The sequence below is a fragment of the Sus scrofa genome, chromosome 4, assembly GCF_000003025.6.
Source record: "Sus scrofa isolate TJ Tabasco breed Duroc chromosome 4, Sscrofa11.1, whole genome shotgun sequence".
In the NCBI taxonomy this organism is placed as follows: Eukaryota; Metazoa; Chordata; class Mammalia; order Artiodactyla; family Suidae; genus Sus; species Sus scrofa.
In genome coordinates, this window is record NC_010446.5 from 19,088,312 (window position 1) to 19,115,187 (window position 26,876).

General features: G+C 43.9%; 1 protein-coding gene across 6 annotated transcripts in view; it reads right to left on the reverse strand.

Moving 5' to 3' along the window:
• DEPTOR (DEP domain containing MTOR interacting protein) overlaps positions 1 to 26,876 on the reverse strand; it is a 210,623-nt gene that overhangs the window by 118,803 nt on the left and 64,944 nt on the right. For all 6 annotated transcript variants that reach the window (XM_021090558.1, XM_021090555.1, XM_021090554.1 and 3 more), the window contains exons 5-6: positions 8,091 to 8,269; positions 6,494 to 6,617 (exon numbers count right to left, since the gene is read on the reverse strand). In XM_021090558.1, coding sequence (XP_020946217.1) covers positions 6,494 to 6,617; positions 8,091 to 8,269 — 303 coding nt within the window. The remainder of the gene's footprint in view (positions 1 to 6,493; positions 6,618 to 8,090; positions 8,270 to 26,876) is intronic.

Genomic DNA, 26,876 nt, shown 5'->3' on the forward strand with positions numbered 1-26,876 from the left:
TACTGCAAGATGATGTTGTGTAGTTTGGAACATGCATCCAAAATACCTTCAACCAGGACATCCCGTTGTGGCTCAGCAGCAAACCTGACTAGATTCTTGAGGATGGGGGTTCGATCCCTGACTTCGCTCAGTGGGCTGGGGATGCGGCATTGCCATGAGCTGTGGTGTATGTCGCAGACTTAGCCCAGATCTTGCATTGATGTGGCTGTGGTGTTGGCCGGCAGCCGCAGCTCTGATTCAACCCATAGCTTGGGAACTTCCACATGCCACAAGTGTGGCCCTAAAAAGCAAAAAAAAAAAAAAAAAAATCTTCAACCATCTGAAGGCAATGGACATAGACTTGATGTTGTTCTTTTAAGTTGGTGATGTTATCCTGCTTTCAAAGTTTTCTTTTTTTGCTTTTTTTTTTAGGGCCGCACCTATGGCATATGGAAGTTCCCAGGCTAGGGGTTGAATCAGAGCTACAGCTGCCAGCCTACACCACAGCCACAGCCATGTCAGATCCCAGCCGAGTCTTCGACCTACGCCACAGCTCAGGGCAATGCCGGATCCTTAACCCACTGAGCGAAGCCAGGGATGGAACCTGCATCCTCATGGATCCCTGTTGGGTTCATTAACTGCTGACCTACAAAGGGAACTCCTAGTAGGTGCTAACTTAAAGTAATATGATAAAAGAAGAATATCCTTTGCTTCTATTATTATTCATTACTCTAACAGCTGCAGCTAAGATTTCTTGGGATCTCAATCTGTGCCAAGCATGGGGCTTAGCACGGCGCAGAATGGATTTCATCCAATTAGCACTTTTCTTTACAGAATAGATTTCATCCAATCCTTCACACAGCCTTCCCCAGTGGGTTCCCCCCTTATCTCCCTTTAAGACTGCAAATCAGAGAGGTTCAAGGCCTCCTGAAGGTCACAGAGCACGCGAGGTATGAGACTGAACTGGAGACCAAGACTATGTGACTCTAAAACCTTACCCTCTGCCACTTACTGTGAGAGAGGATCCATGTCACCAGCTCCCCTATAACCTTCCTCACATTGGGACAACATGAAAAGGCCAGCTTCTGCCCCTTAACTAGCGTTCATTCAAGAACCTCCAAATTAAGGTAACTGAAGTGACAGGGACACTAAGAAGGAGCAGAGTCACTGAATTTTAGTCTTGAGACACAGATGTGTCCTGCCAAAGAGCAGACTGAGAAACACTGCCAGTGGTTAGAAAGCCAGCAGGTCCCCAAACCAGCATGTTTCAGCAAAACCCCAGCCAGAAACCACCGGGTTTCACAAAGGCCTATTAATAACACAGTACAAACAAGCCAGAGGAGAGCAAAAAGGAAATATTGACAATACAGCCAGGCCCTCAAGAGCTGGTGGGAGGTTTTGGCGAGCATGGCCTGCACACCTGCCACCCTGGGTCAGGCGTCTCCTGTCTGCCTCGAGCCGCAGCCCCAGTTCACAGTACCTGCCACCCTGGGGTCAGGCGTCTCCTGTCTGCCTCGAGCTGTAGCCCCAGAACACAGAAGTGACTTAACTGTTCTGGACCCCCAGAGGCTCCTCCTTCTGGAGGCAATAACGTAACACCCCATCTATTTTCTATTATTATTTCCTATGCTATTATTATTATATTATTATTTACTATCTATTGTTACTCTATGGAGGAGGTTCAGATAAAACAATCTGATGGGCAGTGCTTTGAGAAGTTTAATTTATAAATAGAAGTCATTTTTATCATATTTAGAGGACACCACATAGATTTACCCTTTTCCAATGTAAATTTCCTACTTTGAAATTCTGGGATATTTTCCATGAATTTTTATAGAAAATGCCATACCCAGATATTCACAAACCCCTTGTTACATTTTTCAAGTAACCATTTGTTTCATTCATTTAATCTCTATTAAAGGAAACAGAAAAGGTTCATTAATAGCCTAGTAGTCTAGTAGCGATAAATTTGGGCTCTAGACCCTTGGTTCAAATACCAGCTGGTTTTTGGGTTTGTTGACTTTGTGTAAGACTTTGAGGTGACTTTGTGTAAGTCTTACCCATAAAATAGGGATAATGAGAGCATCTAACTAGGAGTTGTGATGATTAAATGAAACAGATTAGCCAGGATGTCTGATACATAGTCATAGTTAGCAGTCAGCAAATATTATCTGCTGTTATTATTTTAAAAGGAAAACAACTAAAGGGACACATATTTTGCAAGACCTTCTTTCACAAATGTCAGAGATATCCTAAGCAAGGGTGCTGGCTAAAATAATATGGGGGGGGTATCGATTCTATTTCTTTTTCCTGTTGTTGGCTGCTCCCAAGACACAGGGAAGTTCCTGGCCCAGGGATTGAACCCATGCCACTGCAGAGGCAATGCTGGCTCCTTAAACCCGTGCTCCACAGCAGGAACTCTGCCAATTCTAAAATAAATAAAATTCTTTATTTATTTTTATTTTATTTTATTATTTTAATAGCCATACCTGTGGCACATGGAAGTTCCCAGGGCAGGAACTGAATCTGAGCCACAGCTTACAACCTATGCTATAGCTTTGGCAACCCACTGCACCGGGCCAGGGATCAAATCTGCACCTCTGAAGCAACCAGAGACACCGCAGTCAGATTGTTAACCCACTGTGCCAAAGTGAAAACTCCAAAACCAGCTACTCTTTTTTTTTTTTTTTTTTTTTTTTTAGGGCTGCACTCACAGCATATGGAGGGTCCCAGGCCAGGAGTCAAACTGGAGCTGTAGCTGCCGGCCTACGCCACAGCCATAGCAATGCCAGATCCGAGCTGCATCCTACGCCAAAGCTTGCAGCAACGTGAGATCTTTAAATCACTGAGTGAGGTCAGGGATTGAAACCTAATCCTCATGGATACTAGTTGGATTCTTAACCTGCAGACCCATAACGGGAATTCCAACTATTCATTTTTTATTTTATTTATTTTTCTAGGGCCACACCTGCAGAATATGGAAGTTCCCAGGCTGGGGTCGAATCTGAGCTATAGCTGCCAGCCTACACCACAGCCACAGCAACACCAGATCCAAGCCACATCTGTGACCTACACCACAGATCATGGCAATGTTAGATCCTTAATCCACTGAGCAAGGCCAGGGATAGAATCCAGGTTTTCAAGGCCACGATGGGGACTCCCAACTACTCATTTTTTAATGATACATTTTTTTAAGTATCCAAAACTTACAAAGTCATAGTATATGTTGAGATGCATGGAAAACATGGCCAGTGAAACAAAGGAAATACATTAAAAATAGGTTAAAAAATAGGTAATAAACAAAACAGATCAACTAGGTAAACTGAACTAAAAAATTTCAAATGCCCCAAAGTTTGTTCCATGTCTGTTCTAGCAACCAAAAGTAGGGGCCAAGATTTGCAAGGCAGCATTTAGGTCATGCAAGGTTAAGTACTTATTAAATTACCTCTCCTAGTGCTAACTTTACAAGCAGTTTGAAAACATGCATTGACTTGGAATTGAGACACTGAACACTAGTTGAGTAGAAAGCCAACTGCACACAGAAAAGTACAGCAATATTGATCAGCTTGTCCAGGGATCAAAAAATTTATTCATCCTTTCCAGCAAATATTTACCATTTACAATTGGCCAGGCTCCTGGGAAACCATAAGAAAGGCAAAGAAAGATAAAGCAGTTCCTCCCTTTAGGTTTTTCAGTTTAACGCCATAAACATACAAAATCTGAATACAGCTCTTTCATAAGGCAAACACAGTAGCAGTATCTAGCTCAGTCCTAGGGGATATGAAGGATTTTCTGAAAAGGCTAAATTGATCTGAAGCCAGGAAGAGTCAAAGTGAGCAAGAGAAAGGGCTGAGCGTGGCAGGAAGAGACTTCTAGACAGAGGGAGCGGCATATGCAAAAAGCACATCGGATCACCACCTTACCGCTCCCTACTCTCCCATGTCCTCCCATCACAACTAAGATAAAAATTTCAATATCATGGCAGTAAAGGCCCTATATGATTTGATCCCCATTCATCTCCTACTACTCCCCCTTTACTTCCTGCCCTCTGGACACTCTGGCCTCTTTACTGTCCTAAAATATACCCAGCACATTCCTACCTCAAGCCTTTATCCTTGCTTGTGGCCTCTGCCTGGGATGCTGTTCCAGCAGATACACAAGTCTCCTTTATTCAAATGCTACCTCTTCAGAGACATCTCCCCTGTACTCACCTCTAAAATAGCTTGCCACCTTCAATAAGTCTATTTTTCTTTCCATCAGTGAAAAATCACCTGTACCAAACATAGTCCTCTTCACATGTTATCCCTTTAATGTCTGCCTCTTCAATTAGAATGCGAGCCCTATGAGGGCAGAGGCTTTCTCTGCCTTTGGTTCAAGGCACACTTCCAGTGCCTATAATTGTGCCTGGCAAGTGGTGAGGGCTCAGTAAGTATTTTTGGATAATTAATAAATTAATAAATGTCCTGAAGGCAAAGAGGAGACTTGGAAGATCCAGAGACACGCAGTTTAGCATGAAGAGTGCACAGGATGTAGGGGAAGAAGCAACAGAAGGTGGGGCTGGAGTAAGTGTTTGCTAGCAAGTCTGACCAACTTTCTTCAACTTTTCTTATCATAGCCATCCCATCAGTGAGAACAGTTCTCCATCAGACATTTCAATTATTGCTAATCCCTGTCCCAGAACATGGTTACTCAGATCCCAAGAGATCATCTGTAGCTAGAGAGGAGTGTTACAGGATCCCCTGGCTTCTTTCCACGGGAATGACATGTATGTGGAAGATCTCAGGCCATGGATCGAACCTGTGCCACAGCAGTGACCTGAGCCATTGCAGTGACAACATCAGATCGTTACTCCGTTGTGCAGGAGAACTCCCTTTTTTTGACAACACAGAATGTTATAGTCCGAAGCGACTGTTAGCGTAATCTAAATACTTAACACTTGCTAGAATTTTCCAAAAGGAACTGAAGAAGTAAAAGAAAGGAGCAACAAAACATATGCACACACTTAAGCATACAAATGAAGTGTTGATAGATCCCTTCCCTTCAAATTCATGGGAGTCACGGAGATGAAGGATTCTCTATATTTTGAGACAGAAAGTAAGTTTGATCAGAGAACTAGGAGAACTAGTGCATATCAGACATTATGTGGTTGGACAATACCAGCTCCAGAAACAGAAGTGAACAGAATAGGGACAGAGGTATAACACAGGAGAGACGGAATGGAGAGAGGTTGTCAACATCATTTAATATATTTTTAAAAATGGCTGTCCCATCTCCGGCCTGACAACATACCAGGGTGACTGAACTAAATATTTAAGTACTTGATACAATTTATTCTTTTTAATTTTCTGTTTTTCTTTTTAAGGCTGCACCTTGCTAGACCACTCTCTTTCTTTCTCTTTCTTTTTTTCTCTTTAGGGCCACACCTGTGCAATATGGAAGTTCCCAGGCTAGGGGCTGAATTGGAGCTGCAGCTGCAGGCCTACGCCACAGCCATGTCTTTGACCTACGCTGCAGCTTTCAGCAACGTCTGATCCTTAACCCACAGAGCAAGGCCACGGATCGAACCCATATCTTTATGGATACTAGTGAGGTTCTTAACCCACTGAGCCACAACAGGAACTCCAATTTATTTTTTTAATTCCCACAATAGCATTAAACACCTAGGAGGTAGGTTCTATCACCCACTCCCATATCATAAAAGAGGATGCTGAGGTTTTCAGAGGTGGCAGGGCTAGAATTCAAACCTTGTTGGGTTCCTAACCATCATGCCACTCAATCTGACCTCCGAGGTGCCTCTGCCCCACGCACCAACCCACTTACAGAGTAGGCTCTTCTATATTATAAATGTTTTGAAAGGGTAACTGCAGTTAAGAAACAGGTGTCACTACCCCTGCACTCTTTCTCTGTAAGGGCTGCCCTGAAAAACAAGGCAGGCAGGCTAGGAAAGGGACTGCAGAAATAGCAGATCAGCTCAGAGACAAACCACTGAGAGATTCAAGATCCACCAACCAAATACTCCAGGGTTACACAGTACACTCATCTCTTCCAAGGAGCTGAGAGGGAATTCCTCGCAGGCCATCCTGCTATCGGACTTCTCTCACTACTCATCTCTTGACCTGAACTGGAACTGCCCCTGTCCTTGACACTGCTTCTAGCCAGTTACAAGACCAAACCTCCATGTCATACACCCGTATTTAAAAGAGAAGAGGCAACTGCATCCCTTGATGGCAAACATCAAGTGCCAAAGTTTTGCTTTTACTTCCGCAGTCTTGTTAAATTGACCTAAATATAGAAAATACTGTTTAAATAAATTCTTTACTAAGAATCTTATGACATCAACTTGATTTCTGGCAAAGAGAAAGGCAAGTGAGTGATTGGGTTTTCTCATATCAAAAGGAACAGTTATGTAACCACCCCACATGTAAGAGCCAGGCTGAAGTCAAAACGATAAAAGACTGAAATAGCCCTGTCTCTCTCCACAAGAACACAGCGGGGGAGTTCACGTGCAACATACTTCTCATACAGCCTCTGTCCTCTCATGAAGGCCTTCACTTCATTGTCCAGTGGGAAGGTGCCGTCATCCTTTCTAAAGCGGTAGAAGAGTTTGACATCCTTGAATTCCTTATGCTCGTCACACACTGAAAGACAATATAAAAAGAGAGGCAAATAAGAAAACAAAAACTCTCTTAATCTCTCAAATGAAGGAAGATGCTAATTCAGATTTGCTTTACTACCTAATTTCTTGAGCATGCAACTACGTAATTTTTTTTTCTTTTAGTATATGTGCTGCCGAAGTGAACAGCTACATAGTTTAATACATGTAAAGCATTTTGCATAGTACCTGGCACAGAAAAGTGCTCAATTTTATTACCCAACATTTCATTACTATCATCATTTATTAAAAGAGACAAAATTCAATTCATCATTATTTCTACAAATTCTTCTTGGGCATGATACTGAGGCAGTCATCAGCCTCATAAAAGCTGAATCTAATAAGAGAAAGAGAAATCTTAATATGTAATTAAAATATGGTGTGGAGTTCCCACTGTGGCACAGCAGGTTAAGGATCTGGCATTGCCACAGCTGTGGTGTGGCTTGCAGCAGTCGCTAGGATTTGATCCCTCGCCTAGGAACTTCTATATGCTGCGGGTATGCCCCCCTCCCAAAAAAAATATGGTGTGATAAGGCTATGAGGAAATGAGAAGACACTGAAGTGGGAGCCCAAAGGAGGAACACACCCAATACACCAGCTTTGGGAAATGCATGCTTCTCGGAAGAGTGTGTGAGTGGAGGAGACCCGCAGAATGAGGAGAAAAGGAGTAAATATGTAGATGTAAGGGCACTCCAGCCCAAGAGAATAACAGCATGAGAAAGGTCTTGCCCAGGGTTTGAGATTTCAAGGAGGCATTTTCATGAATGTTCACTGAACCACTAGGGGTAACAGCAAAAACTTGGAAACAGCCTAAATGTCCATCAGTAGGAGAACGAATAAAGGCCAAAATGATACATGGTACACATGGCAGTGAAAATGAGCAAACAAGATACACTGGGAGGGGAGGGAGAGGGATAAATGAGGAGGTTGTGATTAACATCTACACACTACCACATATAAAAGAGATAACTAACAAGGACCTACTGTACAGCACAGGGAAATCTGCTCAATATTCTGTAATAACCTACATGGGACAAGAATCTGAAAAAGAATGTACAAGTGTGTATGTAAAAGTGACTCACGATGCAGTACACTTGAAACTAACACGACATTGTAAGTCAACTACACTCTGATAAAATTAAAAAAAAAGAGGCACTGTCACTATGAGTGAATCCTGCAAAGAACATGTTGATCAAATTGCAGATGAATAATCATGCATCTCTATAATGATGCAAAACATATAAAATGATAATATTATTTTGCCAAGAGAGGCATATATAGAAAGGAAAAAGCACAAAGAAGTCCATGGAAATGCCTCTTGAAGAAGGAAGGGAATGTGATTAGGGAGAAGTACGTGAGGGAGAGATTTTATTTCTTAAATGGGTGGGTCCATATCTGAAACAGACGTGGAGTCCTTCGTTTGATCTCAGGTGACCATGACTGGCGCCCCCTCACTCACCGTGATGAATAATGCCCCGGTCTGCTAATTTCTGCATGAGCTTAATTGCCGTCTCTCGGTCAGAAGCCTCTTTGTGTTCGATCAGCCAGTCAATCAGTTCTTTTGCGACAAAACAGTTTGGGTAGGTTTTGAGATGATGTCGCCTATCTTTAATAACCTTTTCTTCGTGCAGCCTGAGCCTGGAAAGAAAATTGGGGCAATCACTTTAGGAGTTTTGATGCCAACACCTATCATTAAACCAATCCCAGGGAGCAGTACAAAATGGAAGCCTGAAATGCACCAGAATGGGCATTTGGTCTATACTGTCGGAGCCCAGAGGTCTCAGAAAGTCATTCTACTGCAGATCTAGAGATGATACAGGTGAGTGGGAGGGGAAACCACATCTGGACAGCCCAGAACTCTCCAGTTACTCAGGAGACTGAGAGAAGCTTTCTCACGCCTACTGGGCCTCACTTCCTTCTCTCTGCACCAGTTACGGCTTCAACAAACCATCAAAAAAAAAAAAAAAAAAAAAAAAAACCCAAAAAACCCCCAAAAAACAAAAAAAAACAACTCTAGAAATTTGCTGAAATCAGGTACTTCCTCTTCATCACAGACTGCTCAGGATCCATGGTTCTTGAATTAATTCAGCCACATAAGAAATATGAATGAACGTCTACCACCTGCCTATTAGGGACTTGCAAGTAGTAGAGACATACATCAGAAAATACACAAAGATCCTTGTTGCCGGCCTTGTTTTTTTGTAAGGGCTACAGCTAATCCTTTTGTGAGGCTCTTTACATAGATTAAATCACTTTATGCTCACAACCTCATCAGAAGTCATGATTGCTATCGCCCCTTTTTTTTTTTTTTTTTTTTAGCAGCAGAGAGAAGTAAGATCTCAGAAAGCTTAAGTGACTTGCCTAAGACCACACAGTGAGCAAGTAGTGAAAATGAGATTTGAACCCTGATCGTCTCACTTTTAGAGTATGATTTTTCCAACTGCCTATCCTGCTGCCTCCAGCTAGGGAGGGATATATAGAAAATCCAGGATGGATGGATTAAAGCTGGGATGGATTAAAGCTGTTGTTGGACAAATACAACTTATTCATGGGCTGATGGATCAGCCTGGAGAAAAGCAGGTGACAGAGTCTCCCTTGCTCCCTCCAGAACCCAGTGACTTTTTTCCAAAAGAGTCTTAAATCTGCTTTTAGAAAAGTTTCTTCCATCTGCCTACCTTCCTTTTTTTTTTTTTTTTTTTTGTCTTTTTAGAGACATACCTGTGGCATGGGGAGGTTCCCAGGCAAGGGGTCCAACTGGAGCTGTTGCTGCCAGCCTACGCCAGAGCCACAGCAACGCCGGATCCAAGCTGAATCTGCGACCTACACCACAGCTCACAGCAATGCCAGATCCTTAACCCACTGAGCAAGGCCAGGGATCGAACCCTCAACCTCATGGTTCCTAGTCGGACTCGTTTCCGCTGTGCCATGACAGGAACTCCTGTCTTCCTTCCTTTTATCAGCCATACAAATGGCTTTTAATTCTCAAGAGAAGGGCTGAGTTGGGTAAACAGGAGGTCTGTTTTCTTCCTAACTTCACCCAAGTGACTCCTAAGCTCCTTCATCTTCTCAATGTTGTTTAGAAATGGAACTGCCGCATGAGTAAATCACACGGTAACCCTGTGACCTGGGCAAGTGACTTAAGGCCTCTTTCTCCCTCTACGGAGCCAACTATGCCTATCCCCCCTCGGGCAAAGCTGAGACGGGGGGATAATATTTGTTAGGCACTCAACCCAGCACAGTACCTGACAATGAACAAGTCCCAGCCTCCTTTCTTCCATTCCCTAAGGAAGGAACTAGGTCCTATTTGCTAGGTTTTTGTTTGGTTTTTTTGGTTTGTTTGTTTTTTTGAGCAGAGTGCACTGAATCGTATTTAATGGGTTTCAGTATCCCAAGGGTTGTGATGATGAGCTGGGATTACACTGGGCTGGAACTCTGAGGCCTAGATGCTCTTCCTTGCTAGACCACTGTTATAGGAGTTCCCTAAAATTCTTTTTTTTTTTTTTTTCTTTTTATGGCTGCACTTGCAGCATATGGAAGTCCCTGGGCTAGGGGTCAAGTCAGAGCTGCAGGTTTAGGCCTACGCCACAGCCACAGCAATGCTGCATCTGAGCCACATCTGCAATCTACACCACAGCCTTAACCCACTGCGCGAGGCCAGGGATCACCCGAATTAACAATGGGTTAAGAATCCGCTGAACCACAATAAGAACTCCCTCCCCCAAATTCTTTTGTTGAGGCCCTAATCCCTGGCACTTGGGAATGTGACTATATTTGGAGATAGGGTCTTTTTTATTATTATTATTTTTATTAATGATTTTTATTTTTTCCATTATAGCTGGTTTACAGTGCTCTGTCAATGTTCTACTATACAGCAAATGACCAGTCACACACACACACACACACACCCACATTATTTTTCTCACATTATCCTCCATCATGCTGGGTCTTTTATTATTAGAAGACCTCTGTTACATTAAAATAAGGTCAAGAGAATAGGCCCTGATCCACTATGAGTTGTATCCTTGTAAGAAGTGGAGATTAGGACACAGACGGGCACAGAGGAAAGACCATGTGAAGACACAGGAAGAAGGCGGCTGTCTACAAACCAAGGAGAGAGGCCTCAGAAAACCAACCCTCCCACCACCTTGATCTCAGATTTTAAGCCCCCAGAACTGTGACAAAGTAGGTTTCTGTGGTTTAAGCCACTCAGTCTATGATTCTTGGTTATAGCAGCCTGAGCTAAGACCACCACCGACTGCTGAAGACTAGAGGCTCCTGAGTGGTCTGGGGACAAAGGGCTCAGCTGGGGCATCAACAGGGGAAAGGGAAAGGAGAAGAGAGTCCTACCAGCTATGAACTGCACAGAAGGAAAAGAACCGTTTCAATGGAGTTCCTACTATATACTCTGCATTGTACTATTTTCATACAAGCTGGCTTAACTACTATGGCCTGAATGTTTGCATCCTGCCCAAATTCACACATTGAAATAATAAACCCCAAAATGCCAGTTATGTGGGTAGCCAGGAACACAAAACTAGGACCTGAAGGCTAGGCTCTCATCCTGATACTGCCAGTCCTTCCAGATGATCACACTTCTGAGCATCAAGGATCCTCACTGGTAAAACGAGGATAATGGTACCACCCTGATTACCCTAGCCTGTGGTCACAAAGCTCACTAATAAGGATAAAAATAGCATTTGATCCCTTACTAAAGGCTAGGTACCGTTCTGACCACTTTATTGGCATTAGTCCTCAGGACAACTCCCTAAGGCAGGTAATGCAAAAACCACAAATGATACCATCACAGACTTGTCATTATTCATAAAAAATAAATGAGCCCTATAAAAAAACCACATTCACATCGGTATGCTAAAGTCATCACATGAATCCTTCTAATTAATTCAGTGACAATGACACTGAGTAATTTGTTTAACATGCTCAAAGTGGCAGAATGCAAAACATTAATTCTTAGATGGGATGTCTGTCAGGAATCTAAGAATAATGAAGACCAATTTATTTAGAAATTGAAATGTGGGATAAGCTGCTATATAATTTGGTGGAGGAGGAATATATTATGAGCCAAAAGAGAAGTTTCAGTGCCTGTAAACTTTCCCACTTAAAAAAAAAGTATTAGGTAATATTTATCTTTAAATACTACAGAAAAGAACCTTTTAGTCACTATCCTTTCATGAACCCTGAGCTTGGGGCTAATTCTTAAACATGCTTAGTTCCCTCTGAGTCTCACCCTGTACAGTAGGAAGAAGCACCAATCACTACCCCAGCAGCCTGGCAGGGCCTGGTACATTTCCATGTTTAGAAAACTGAGGAGAGGAGTTCCCGCAGTGGCTCAGTGGTTAACAAATCCAACTAGGAACCATGAGGTTGGGGGTTCGATCCCTGGCCTCGCTCAGCGGGTTAAGGATCCGGCGTTGCTGTGAGCTGTGGTGTAGGTTGCAGACGTGGCTCGGATCCCACGTTGCTGTGGCTCTGGTGTAGGCTGGCAGCTACAGTTCTGATTGGATCCCTAGCCTGGGAACCTCCATATGCCGCGGGAGCGGCCCAAGAAAAGGCCAAAAGATGAAAAAATAAATAAATAAAAATAAAAGAAAGCAAACTGAGCAGCAACAAGATGTGGTAGAAAGAACTTTAAATCGAAGATGGCCTGGAACTTGATCTTTTGAGACACCAGGGATTAAAAATGTTCAATAACTGTGCTGCCATCTTTTTTCTTTGACAGTCAGAAATAAAGAATTCTAAAAATAAGCATTAAAAATTGTACATTCCTGAAAAAGTATCCCAATAAGGATATGAATTTTCATACTCTAAACACGAAACCAAGTGTTTTGCCTGGCATTGTGGGTACTTCATAAATATCTGAGGAACAAATGAATATACAAGCGCAATAGTAGAAATGACACCCTTTTCTCAAAGTTAGGAAGGCTTCTCTCTAAAAAAGTGGGAGTTCCCAGCCCACAACTTAGGAACCAACTAGAATCATGTAATTTATCTTTTTTACCTTTTAGCTGAAATTGCTTTTTTTAATTAAAAAATTATAACATGGACATGTCTTGCTGTGGTTTCCTCTTTTATGTCTTTGGATGGAGAATATCATTTTGGGCAGGTTCCAGTCTTTTTTTCCTCAGTGGTTGTTCAGCAGTTGTGATTTTCAGGTGCTTGTAAGAGAAGCTGAGCTCAAGTCCTACTCCACCACCTTGTCTCTTCTCCCAGAATTTATATTTTCACTTTTTTTTTTTTCATTGTTAAAGATTTTGGCTGCACCTGTGGCATGCAGAAGTTCCTGGGCCAGGGATCGAACTTTCACCACAGCAGTGACCCAAGCCACCACAGTGACAACACTGGATCCTTAATCCTCTAGGTTACCAGGGAACTCCTCAGAATTCATCTTAAAAAACAAAACAAAACAAAAAAACACCAAAAACTATTCATATGCTTTCACTTCTAGGGTAATCAATTTCCAAAGCTTTAATCCTTTTGTGTGTGTGTGTGTGTGTGTGTGTGTGTGTGTGTGTGTGTGTTTTAAAGAGGATTTCCATTTATCAGAACTAAATACAAATTTGTAAATACCCCTTACAAATTTCCACAGTGTTTAATACACCAATGCACAATGAAGATCACCAAGAAGGGGACAGAGTAAGAAATATTTCAAAGTTCTGCAGAAAAACAGAAATTTTGCATAGCTGAGCCTTTTGTGGAATACGATTCTCTAGAAAGACTGTAAGATGCTGAGCTCGGGACTGAAAGCCACTTTTTTTTTTTTTTGTCTTTTTGCCATTTCTTGTGCCACTCCTGCAGCATATGGAGGTTCCCAGGCTAGGGGTCTAATCGGAGCTGTAGCCACCAGCCTACGCCAGAGCCACAGCAACACGGAATCCGAGCAGCGTCTGCAACCTACACCACAGCTCACGGCAACGGTGGATCCTTAACCCACTGAGCAAGGCCAGGGATCGAACCTGCAACCTCATGGTTCCTAGTGAGATTCGTTAACCACTGAGCCGCGACGGGAACTCCCTGAAAGCCACACTTTTTTTTTTTTTTTCCCACTGTACAGCAAGGGGGTCAGGTTATCCTTACATGTATACATTGCAGTTACAGTTTTTTCCCCCACCCTTTCTTCTGTTGCGACATGAGTATCTAGACATAGTTCTCAATGCTATTCAGCAGGATCTCCTTGTAAATCTATTCTAGGTTGTGTCTGATAAGCCCAAGCTCCCGATCCCTCCCACTCCCTCCCCTTCCCATCAGGCAGCCACAAGTCTCTTCTCCAAGTCCATGATTTTCTTTTCTGAGGAGATGTTCATTTGTGCTGGATATTAGATTCCAGTTATAAGTGATATCATATGGTATTTGTCTTTGTCTTTCTGGCTCATTTCACTCAGGATGAGATTCTCTAGTTCCATCCATGTTGCTGCAAATGGCATGATGTCATCCTTTTTTATGGCTGAGTAGTATTCCATTGTGTATATATACCACATCTTCCAAATCCAATCCTCTGTCGATGGACATTTGGATTGTTTCCATGTCCTGGCTATTGTGAATAGTGCTGCAATGAACATGCGGGTGCATGTGTCTCTTTTAAGTAGAGCTTTGTCCGGATAGATGCCCAAGAGTGGGATTGCAGGGTCATATGGAAGTTCTATGTATAGATTTCTAAGGTATCTCCAAACTGTTCTCCATAGTGGCTGTACCAGTTTACATTCCCACCAGCAGTGCAGGAGGGTTCCCTTTTCTCCACAGCCCCTCCAGCACTTGTTATTTGTGGATTTATTAATGATGGCCATTCTGACTGGTGTGAGGTGGTATCTCATGGTAGTTTTGATTTGCATTTCTCTTATAATCAGCGATGTTGAGCATTTTTTCATGTGTTTGTTGGCCATCTGTATATCTTCTTTGGAGAAATGTCTATTCAGGTCTTTTGCCCATTTTTCCACTGATTGATTGGTTTTTTTGCTGTTGGGTTGTATAAGTTGCTTATATATTCTAGAGATTAAGCCCTTGTCTATTGCATCATTTGCGACTATTTTCTCCCATTCTGTAAGTTGTCTTTTTGTTTTCTTTTTGGTTTCCTTTGCTGTGCAAAAGCTTTTCAGTTTGATGAGGTCCCATGGGTTTGTTTTTGCTCTAATTTCTATTGCTTTGGGAGACTGACCTGAGAAAATATTCATGATGTTGATGTCAGAGAGTGTTTTGCCTATGTTTTCTTCTAGGAGTTTGATGGTGTCCTGTCGTATATTTAAGTCTTTCAGCCATTTGGAGTTTATTTTTGTGCATGGTGTGAGGGTGTGTTCTAGTTTCATTGCTTTGCATGTTGCTGTCCAGGTTTCCCAGCAATGCTTGCTGAATAGACTTTCCTTTTCCCATTTTATGTTCTTGCCTCCCTTGTCAAAGATTAATTGACAAAGCCACACTTTTAAACAGGGCATGTTGCCTGGACATGTCAGTCACCTTGTCTGCCACGCCCAATGTCCTCTTCCATTCGACACTGCCTTTCACACCTGATTCACTCCAGGCAGGGTTCCAATACCCGGTGCCTGTATTCTTTGCATGGGGCGGCAAGGGTGCACCTGACTGGAAGAGCCCTTGACTTACAAGGGCACCTGCACACGCCCACAGGCAGTTCAAAGGGGGGACGAGGGCCATGAGAGTCTACCCAATTCAAGCGTCAGTAATTAGCTAAGCCAAGCAGAAGGGCTCCATCCAAGATGTACACTAGAGCTGGAGTTTTCAAACCCTGTTTCTGCTGGGACACTTCCCTTCAAGTGGAACTCACCTAGAAGTCACAGGTAAGACAGCAATGCAGAGTGCCCTGGCCAACAAGGGCTGCGGTTCCTGAGTCCAGAGTATTTCCTGGTTTTCCCATTTGGTTCTCCCATGTACACCCTCCACATCTCCCACACCATCCCCATTTTATCAGGGGTTAAAAATCCTCCAGAGGAGTTCCTGTCATGGCTCAGTGGTTAATGAATCCGACTAGGAACCATGAGGTTGCGGGTTCGAGCCCTGGCCTCGCTCAGTGGGTTAAGGAACCGGCGTTGCCATGAGCTGTGGTGTAGGTTGCAGACACAGCTCGGATCTCTTGTTGCCGTGGCTAGGGCATAGGCTGGTGGCTACAGCTCTGATTAGACCCCTAGCTTGGGAACCTCCATATGCCACGGGTGCGGCCCTAGAAAAGACAAAAAATAAAATAAAATAAAAAATAAAAATCCTCCAGAATTCCAATCTGGAAGGAGAGGGGAGTGAGGAGGCCAGCTCAGCAAAGCCAGAGGGCCAAGGAAAGAGCCCTAAAGCCACATATGAGAGATGGCAAGAGATACCTGCCTCTGGAGCAACCTTCGTTCTTTTTTGTTTGCTTTTTAGGGCTGCACCTAAAAAGGTGGCACATGGACGTTCCCAGGCCAGGGGGTGAATCAGAACTGTAGCTGTAGCTGTAGCTGCCGGCCCACACCACAGCCATAACCATACCGGATCTCCAAACCACTGAGCGAGGCCAGGGATGGAACCTGCATCCTCATGGATACTAGTCGGATTCATGTCTGCTGCGCCACAATGGGAACTCTGCACCTTGGTTCTTCTTCCAAGTTCCATACACCCTAATAATAACCAGAACAGAACCCACCCCTTCAAGTGGCTGTAAAAGCCTGACTGCCCAGATCCAAAGGAGCTTCACCTACCCAGGCTCTAGGGAGCCCTTCAGCCCGACCCCAGGCCTCCTCTCAAACCTCTTCACTGCTCTCTCCCAACCCCAAGCAGGTCCATCTTACAGTCTGGATACACCAGACTCTCTTCCATCATGAGAAGCTGCCCTTACCCTCCATACCTCCACTCAAGACGGAGACCCCTCTGCTCAGAATGTGCCTCCTCCTGCCTGCAATAATTCAAAAACAAATCCTACTGCTCTTCAGCTTAAAAGGCACCTCCACTTCCCAGCCTTCCAAAGCCAGAAAGCAAGCTTCCCTCTGCCTCAGCTTTCCCACCATTTTTTACTGCCACTAGGAAAGCATCCAGCCCCCTGTACCACAATCAGATAAAGTGAAGGATAAGAAGGGATAGTTATTTATTTTTGTAAGTCTAGTGCCTTGCACCTAGTAGAGACAGATCCCCGCTGATGTGAAAAATCAGTTAGTGCCCATGAGGCCCTCTGCCTGCAGGGGCACAGGGCAGGCTCAACTTCTGAATCATATAGTCCTCATCAATCCATACAGAACCACTGGGAAGAGTAATCACCTCTGTTTTAGCTACATTTTCAATACCCCTGGCTGAGGAATTTAAATACAAAACCCATCTTCCCATCATTCATTTCAGACAGCTGGTTCCCAGGCTTTAGATTCAAGGTGGTTCTGTAATATTCTATTCCTGGCCAGCTAACCAGCTGCTGAAATTGCATCAGACCATTTCCTCTTCCAGCGCGAGGAGAACAAACACGTCGGAGTGCAGGGTGTTAATAATCCCTGTGAAATCACCGTCCATCGGAAAAGAAATGCAGAAAATGTTTTTCAAAAAAAAAAAAATAGCTCATAGAAAACTGCAGCAGGTTGCGGGACTGTGGGAACAAAAGGGGGCCAGAAACCACATATTCTCATTGAAAAACAGTGTCATAAATCTCAGCCGAAGTACACAGTTTAATTAAAAAAACACAGCAAGTCGAACGGTGGGGTTGACGGTGTGAGCGTTGTGATTTGGGCAATAGAACTGACATAGATGTGCTTTAAACCAAAGCTATTGTCCCTTCCAGATGTTCAACGGTGGCCAATATCTCTCCCTGGGGCTCAGGGAACTCAGAGAAAATCATTCTTAATCACCCACCCTCGAGAGGCCCCTACTGTAAAAGGATGAGGAAAAAAAAGCAGGAACAAATGAAATCAAACACACTGCATTTCCTTTGCATGTTTGGGTTTATTTTATAATTAACATTTCAAATTATCAAACTAATGCACCCTCCTGGTAGATTAAAAAAAAATTCCAATATATATAACACGAAGCTGGGTATCTGGTGATGAACTCACAATTGTTCAAGCCAGGAGACAGGTGCATGGGGGGTTGCTTCACTGCTGTATTTACTTTGGGATGGGTTTGAAATTTTCCTTGACCCCTACTTTTCAAAGGAACCCAGTGTGAATGGTTGTTTATGCATTCTTGCAAAAATCTATTTATGTCCACATGAATGGCTATATATATTTTTATGAGAAATGGGATCATAATAGACATTTCATGTAGTTTTGCTCCAAGAATATGCTTGAATTCTTTCAGCATGATGAGAACAATAGAATACAGATAGTGATAGGAAGGAGACTATAGAACTGGTTAATGTTTTTGTTGTTACTGTTGTTTGCTTTTTAGGGCTGCACCTGTGGCATACGGACATTTCAACCAGGCTAGGGGTCGATTTGGAGCTGCAGCCTACACCACAGCCAGGGCAACACCAGATCCTTAAGCCACTGAGTGAGGCCAGGGATTGAACCGGAATCCTCATGGATAACTAGTCGGGTTCATAATCCGCTGAGCCACAACAGGAACTCCTGAACTGGTTAATGTAAACAGAGTACGCGTGATTCTGGAGAGCCAGAACAAATTGGTCATTTCAAGAAACCAGAGCCCATAGTCCCATTTTCTCTCTGATAACCACAGCCTTGTCGTACTGAAAGCCTTGTGCATGCGCAGGGCCAGGTTTGCATGCATGCCTGGGTGAGCACGTGTGCACGCGCACACACACAGCAGAATGCTGCAGTAAATCCCCTTCAACACTGGTAATAATAGTAAATGTCCCATCAGGAGGGGGGTAAGCAATGGATCTAGGAATCCGGAACAAAGTCTTGAGCCATAAGTTCTACCCAGAGCCCTTCCAAGTCTCCAGTCAGGTCAGTACTTGTACGATGTGTGTCCTGTCACTGCAATGAATTGAGATGGTAAACACATCCAGGAAGGAAGCATGTTTGATTCCAAGTCCTGTACATCATGCGCTGTCTTTGAAATCATGATGACAGATGAAGAAGCTCAGAAAAATTATACGATGTACTCAGGTCACGTTTTTAAAAAAGAATAGGGTTAGGATTTGAATTCAGATCTTCTGATTTCTATGTTTAGAGAGATTTCCACGCCATCAAACTTTCAATAGAAGCACCTGTCTTCTGCCAATTTTACACTCACGAAGGCTAAGAAGGCGAAAACATTCTATCATGCTAACATGCCATGGTAAGGTGAAAATTTATGCGATTTATATACATTACACAGCTACTGCTACCATATACATACCAGATGGGGATCACAGAAGTGCCTGCAAAAGCAGTCATCACACTGTCTTCATGTTTGCACTGAGCCGATGTTGTATAATTAAGATGACACTTCTAGAGGGGCTGGAAATGGATGTCGTGAGTTACACCATCCCAGAGAGTCAACCTCAGTTCACGTGGGACACACAACAAACACTTTTCAACGATGTGTGCATAAAAGCCCATGAGGCCCTTTTAAATCTCTCATCTCATCCTTGAGATAAGAAGTAAATTTAGGGTCAAGACAGGAAGGTCCCTAAGTCAGCTTTCCTTATTATCTCATTAGACCTGAGATCTTCACTGAAGTCTTCCTACATGTGGGCCTTTTTCTAGGCCTCCTGTTCCAAGGAACGAACAACAACAGCATCAACATCCCTGCTCTGATCGCCTTTCTCTTGTGAGTCAGAAGAAAGGTGCTTTTCCAGCTTGCAAAGCGCTTTTCCAAGAAACTCCAAGATTTTTTCCCGAACAGGTCATTATCTGTTTGTATACTGTATCCCCATATCCAGCAGAAACAGGCTGCTAATTGCCATTTCATAGGTCAAGAAACTAACCCAGAATGGTTCCCGGAACTCGCGGAGGACACAGGGTGACTCACAGGCCCAGCACTTGCTGCAGAGTGAACTGATTCTTATTTTGGCAAAGGACTGGGCAGCACTTGTATTTCATGGTGGCTGCTTCAGGCCCTGGCCCAGTTGTGTCTTTCTGTAATGAGAGGATGCTGCAGCCTGACTCCTTCCTCCCAAAACAAAGAGGTTTGCTCCTCACTTAGAATAGTAGTTCTCAAATTGAGGCCCAAATTATGTCCCTCTCTTTTACCCCTGGTCCCCAAGACCTGGCACAGGGCCAATAAATGGTACTATTCAGGTGATAGTACGTGGGGAATAAGAAAGTACAGCTTTCAGGTAGGAAAAGGGACTCAGTTGCATTAGTTCCTTCCTGCCCTCCTCATTTGCCGTTCATCACTCATATATAGCTGGGCTGTGGAACCAGACCAAGTGGGGTTCAAATCCAAGTAACATCTATTATTCACTATGGATGTTGAAAAAAGAGCATTCAACTTCTCAGTGCCTCAACTTTCTCATCTATAAAATGGGAATAATATATGTCTCATATTGTGAGAATTAGATGAGAGATTCTTTCTGTGTGTGTGTGTGGGGGGGTCGTTTCCAGGCTAGGGTTGAATCGGAGCTACAGCTGCCAGCCTATGCCACAGCCACAGCCACACCAGATCCGAGCTGCGTCTTCAACCTACACCACCGCTCACAGCAACGCCGGATCCTTAACCCACTGAGCGAGGCCAAGGATCCAACCTGCAACCTCATGGCTCCTAGGCGGATTTGTTTCTGGGAACTCCTAGATGAGAGAGTCTATGTAAAGTATTTAGCACACAGTAGACTCTTAATAAATGTCAACTCTTACTGGTGTTATTATTATCAAGTAATATATAATTGTCGGATTTTGCCAGAAGCACCCTCAAAATGCCACTAAATATGCATTTCAGTTGCTTTTTAGAACAAATGCAGTCCTCAGGTGCTGACCGCTGTTTTCTAATATGGATGCAGGACTCGGCACCAAATTTGCTTAATGTCTCTAAGAGTTACTCTCAGAACAATTAGGGTGGGTTAGCAACTACTGAGAGACTTCGTTGTTCTTCTTTGTTAAGTACCTTCTTCTTAGGTAAAAGCAGCGAGAGCCAAAGATGAGAGAGTGTTCAGTCATATCCCTGAAAACATACCGAAGCCTTGCTTCTGGGGGGTTTGCTGGAACCTATCCCACCCCTTCCATGGTGGCAACCAAACTGAAAACTAAAATCACTGTTCCCTGGAAAGAACCTCCCAGTTACCTCATTCAAGCACCGCCCCCCCTCCCCTGATATCACTGTTTTACAGAGGGCAAAACAGAGAAACTAGGTGGCCGGCCTATGTTTTCTCTGATGGAATATCAGTCTTGGCCTCCTGATTCTGAGCAGACTTATCTGTTGACTTCACCGCGGCACAGCCTAGACACAGGCTGTTGCTAATCTCGCCCTTTAGCAAGGAGCCCTTTTAGCGCTGATGAGAAAACTGGCCTGGATTCTGTCTGTAACTGCCTTGCAAGTCATCTTTGGTAACACCCAGATTGCATGCACGCTTGAGAGACCCTGCATTCCAACAAAATATTTAATGTTGGAGACTGAAAACTTCTCCTCTGAGAAGCAGCAGTCTCAGGGCCAATTTTAGACAAAGGAAAAAAATATGTTGAAAGATGAAGTACAAAAGACCATGAACTGGTAACTAAGATACTGTTCAATCCATACCCCTCCCCCACAGTGGAGCATAAAAAATACGTGCCAAGGGCTGTGCAGACTGAGGCAGAGATTCAAGGTAGAGAAGGTGAGAGCAGAGATGCTCAAGGACAAGTGCATTACAATCACCTGGAGGTAGCCGTGCCTGTTGTGACTCAGTGGGTTAAGGACCCGATGTTGTCTCCTGGAGGATGTGGGTTCAGTCCCTGGCCTCGCTTGGTGGGTTAAGGATCTGGTGTTGCTGTGGCATAGGCCTTAATTGCAGCTCTGGGAACTTCCATATGCTGTACGTGTGGGTGTTTTTAAAAAAAAAAAAAAATCGGACTTCCCGTTGTGGCACAGTGGTTAACGAATCCGACTAGGAACCATGAGGTTGCGGGTTTGATCCCTGGCCTTGCTCAGTGGGTTAAGGATCCGGCATTGCCGTGAGCTGTGGTGTTGGTTGCAGATGTGGCTAGGATCCTGCGTTGCTGTGGCTGTGGCGAAGGCCGGTGGCTACAGCTCCGATTAGACCCCTAGCCTGGGAACCTCCATATGCTGTGGGAGCAGCCCTAGAAAAGACAAAAAACAAACAAACAAACAAAAACCACCTGGAGGCTTTGTTGACCCAAGATGTCTGGGCCCCACCTCTGATAATTCAGTAGGTCTGGAGCCCAAGAATCAGCATTTCTAACGAATGCCCAGGTGATGCTGATGCTGCTCATTAGGGAGCATCCTCTGTGAACCACTGGGCTGGAGTGAAACAGAACCAACATTGCGTTAAGGGATAAAAAGAAGAAAAGGCGGATGGAAAGGGGGATGGGCAGGGAGGAGAGCGGCTTATTAGCTGAACGCTGGCCAAGCACGTCTGAGGGGGGAGGGGGAGCAGGGTGGGGTCAAAGTGGGCCATTCTGTCAGGGGGCATATTTCCAGGCACTGCAGTGCCTTCCTCAGGGAATCAGGAACCTGCGCGTCTATGGGCTCACACTTTGTCAACATTTTAAAAGGCTGACAAAGGAGCTAACTCTGGGGCCAGCCTTCGGTGTGATCTTTAGGGCCCCTCCTTCCTTTGTATGCATCTCCCCACCTGCTCACTGACGCTTGTTCCTCTTTGAGGAGGCACAAGGCCTTCCATCCTTCCCTCCAATGAGAAGGTATGAAAGTGTGGTTTTTTTAGGACCAGGTCTTCGGCTGGAGGAGCAAGTGACAAGCTCATACCAAATGTAATCAGTTCAGCTCTTGGAATGGATTTACCATGAGATCCTGCTGTGTAACATTGAGAAATATGTCTAGATACTTATATCACAACACAACCATGGGAGGAAAAATTATGGATACATGTATGTGTAACTTGGTCCCCATGCTGTACAGTGGAAAAAGATAAAAATAAAAATATAAATGTAATCAGTCAAGCAGCAAGTATAGATGATAGTATTGAATCTGTCCCCATTCTGATTGGGAGGAAGTTTAAAATAAGAAGGTGTGTGATTTCCAGGAAAGAAAAGGAAAGAGCTGGTCCCATTGGTGGGGAAGGATGCCTGGGGCAGAAGCTGGGCTCGGAAGCAAGACTTGGTCCCAGCGTGGGTGAATCCGCAGAAGCCAGGTGCTGTTTTCTGGGAGGAGTCAGGCCACCTGAACCATAGTGTGTGCAGCGTCTGCCGAGGTAACTTGAGCTGGTGGTGGGTCTTAGTTAGAACCTCTTCCCTAATCTGGAAAATGAGGAAGTCAACTAGATTTAGCTCTAAACTCCCTTTCAACTCTGACTTCTCTGGTTTTTTTTTTTGTTTTCTTTTTTTTTTCTTTTTAGGGCCTCACCCGCAGCATATGGAAGTTCCCAGGCTAGGGGTTGAATCAGAGCTACAGCTGCTGGCTGATACCATAGCCACAGCAATGTGGGATACGAGCTGCGTCTGTGACCTACATCACAGCTCTAGGCAATGTGGGATCCTTAACCCACCGAGTGAGGCCAAGGATCGAACCCGCATCCTCATGGATCCTAGTTTGGTTCGTTAACCACTGAGCCGCGAAGGGAACTCCAAACTTCTGTTTTTTTAATGGAAAAACCCTGAAGAGCCTCCAGAGTAAATCCTCACTTGCAAGATCAAAACAGAACAGCCCTTTTGGGGCACATTTTGTACTGAAAAGATCTGCCACAAACCACAAGGCCAGGGAGCACAAAACAGCAATTTTCATTTCCTTTAGGCTTCCAAACAAGGATGCATGTATCAGAGTGAATCCTGTGCTAAGCATGCTGCTCAAAAACCAGCAAGGGTTAGGATCATGTATTTTCAGCTCACAGGACAGATGCCGAAGAAGCCCAAATGCCAAAGGCTTTGGATGTGTGGGTGTACAGCAGTGTGTGTGTGGGGGGGGTATCAAAGTTTCTCGGGTTTAAAAATATTTCACGAGTCCTCAAAAGTGTTATCAGGGACATCTAAGGCTACAGTGGAAACTGCTTTCCAATAAGGGACTTGTATAAAGGTTTCTCAACCAATACACATTTATTGAGCTCCAATGGCATATCAGACAACGTTTAAATGACTGCTCAGAGTGTACTAGTTTCTGTGGTTTGAGGGCCATCTAACTGAAAGAGGTGATGTTGTTTCAGAATAAAAATGCCTGAGTTCCCTTCGTGGCTCCGTGGTTAACGAACCAAACTAGGATCCATGAGGATGCGGGTTCGATTCTTGGCCTCGCTTGGTGGGTTAAGTATTTCATTTACAGAGGAGGAAAGAACTTTCTTCTTTCATATCCTAGGTGTACAGGAAACACATATAACAAAGTCGCCATAATATGTTAACACTGACTCTATCCAACATTGTTTTTCTTTTCTTCTACTTCCTATTCTAGCAGATGCATCACCTTCATTTCTGCCTCTGTCCTTAGATGTATGCTTTTCCTTGTTCAGGATACGCTCCTCTTTTCTTATTCCTCCACTAAAGTCTAGCTTAACTCGACCTCCTCCACGATGTCTTCTTTCATTCAACCAGGCATGATATGGTTTCCCTGTCTCCTCTATGATATATTTACTGTGATGCTTATGTTTACCCATATATAATTCTGTTTTACTCTTTACTCTTTTTTTCTTTTTTTTAGGGCTGCACCTGCAGCATATAGAAGTTCCCAGGCTAGGGATCGGAGCTACAGATGCCGGCCCACACCACAGACTCAGTAATTCTGGATCCAAGCTGCATCTGCAAACTACAGCACAGCTCACAGCAATGCCGGATCCTTAACCCACTGAGTGAGGCCAGGGATCAAACCTGCGTCCTCATGTTTACTGGTCAGATTCGTTTCTGCTGAGCTACAACAGGAACTCCTTACTTTACTCTTATTTGAATTCTCTCTTCAACTATTGTACAAATTGTATGAGTAAAGAATTATCTTCTTTCATATTCCCCAAAGTATCTAGGTCAGGGCTAATGGTAAGTAATACTCTGCTAGGATAAAGGTCTGGGTTTTCATCTTTTTTTTTTATCTTTTATTTATTTTTATTTTTATTATTATTATGTTTTATGGTTGCCCCCACAACATATGGAAGTTCCTGGGCCAGAGACTGCATCCACTGCAGCTGCAACCTATGCCGCAGCTGCAACCACACAGGATCCTTTAACTCACGCTGCCAGGCCAAGGATCAAACTTGCACCTCACCTCTGCAGCAACCCAAGCCTCTGGGGTTGGATTTTTAACCCCCTGGGCCATAGCAGGAACTCTTCGTCTTTATTTTCAAGAGAAAAACCAGAGCACAGTACAGAAGGCAGAACCTGAGTCTCTGGTCTTGGGCCGTTTGGTGGCTATAGACCCAACCAGGCTGCCCTTACTGGGCCACCTCCAAGTGCTCCTACCATTGCTTTCCCATCACTAGGAAGGCGTATTTGGACCATGTGTGGGTGTTTGGTTCCCCCTGGATAAGAAGTGTTAAGTAATTCTTCTGTTAGAAAGACCCCATGCTACTCAGCAGAGAATGTGTACACAGCAGGGGTCTGGCTTTAGCTCAGGTCTTCTGATGTCGGATCCAGGCAGGGGCCCTTCTGGAGTCCCCTGACAGCCCAGTGGGGGAACCAGATGATCAGAGAGGAGGGAAGTTGAAAAAAGGTTGAAGCGTCTGGCAGCCCAAGGACAGGAGTCAAATCTGAAGGTCCTGTCTTCACTCAAGGTCTGTGAAGCCAAGGACCACAGGCAGCTCTGCTGTGGGGAAAAGGTGACAAAGACACATACAAAAGGGCATATTAAGAGTCACAGGTGCAGGGATACAAACACACACTCTCACATACACACATTAGGGGACAAAAAAAAAGGTCGCAAGAAGGGCTATTGAGAAACATCCAACCACTCAAAAATAAGCATAAAGGAGTGTTAACTGTCTCTTCTAAGTACTCAATACATTTACATCCAAATGTTTAGGTCACTTTTGTACTCTGTGTGGACCCCTAGTACACTTGGGATTAGATTTTTTTTTTCCCCATGACTAACAATGCAAGCAAAATACAACACTGGAGGAAACTCAAAAAGCCTGAAAATCTGTTATGTCTTTTATGACTATGTAGAAAGCCAAAGAGGTTTGTCAGGGCTCCATGATAAAATGATATTCCCGAAACCATTTTCAGGAAATCTTCACACACTCAATTGTGAGACACAGCAAGAGAGAAGAAACTCCGGGAAATCCAGGTATTGGTTTATTCTAGTTTTACATCTCCCCCCCCCCCCCCCGCCTCTTTTTTTTCACCACACCCATGGCAAATGGAAGTTTCCAGGCCAGGGTTCGAAACTGTGCCACAGCAATGACCCGAGCTGTTGCAGTGACTATGCTTGATCCTTAATCCTCTTCGCCACCAGGGAACTCCCTACATTTTCCCTTTCTTAACATAGTAACCTTGCATGTACTCAATATACTTGAAGCTAAAACTTCTGGCGACTTGTGTATCACTGTCATCATAAATGCACTTGGTGTATGTTTGTACTCAATGAGGCTTTGATACAAATAACCTCACGTGTCTAGACCCACACTTATCTGGATCCCAGGTCACTCAAACTGAGGATCAGAGAGAAGAGGGGCCAAAGCAGAAGCAATAAGCCATCATCAACAGCCAAGAAGGAATGATGTGGACTGTGGGAGAAAGGCTCTAGGCAGTAACTCTAGCAAATGCAGTTTTCTATGAATTTGAGTTCCAATAGGGTTCTACATAATAAAAAGCAATATACATGTGCTTAGTACATTAAAAGTTATAAATTCCATACTCTTCACGTGATTTTGCAAACAGCCATGTGAGGCAGTCAAGGGAGCAGCGATTTAGCCCTGTTTACAGGTGAGAAAAATAAAGTTTACTTTAGTGGTTGGAATTAGTCACTGATAATTTACATGGATAAAGCCACATATTGCATCTAGAACTTCAGACAGCTCACCTACCGAGTCTTCACACCTGTAAGAGTATATCCAACTTCATTAACAAGAATATTTCTTTTCTTTCATTTTTTTTCTTTTTCTTTTTCTTTTTTTTTTTTTTTTTTTTTTGGTATGGTCACACCTGAGGCATATGGAAGTTCCCAGTTCAGGGATTAAATCTGAGCCACAGCTGTGGCAATGCCAGATCCTTTAACCCCGCAAGCAGGGCTGGGTATTGAACCTGAACCTCCACAATGACCCAAGCCACCACAGTCGGATTCTTAACACACTGCGCCACATTGGAGACTCCTA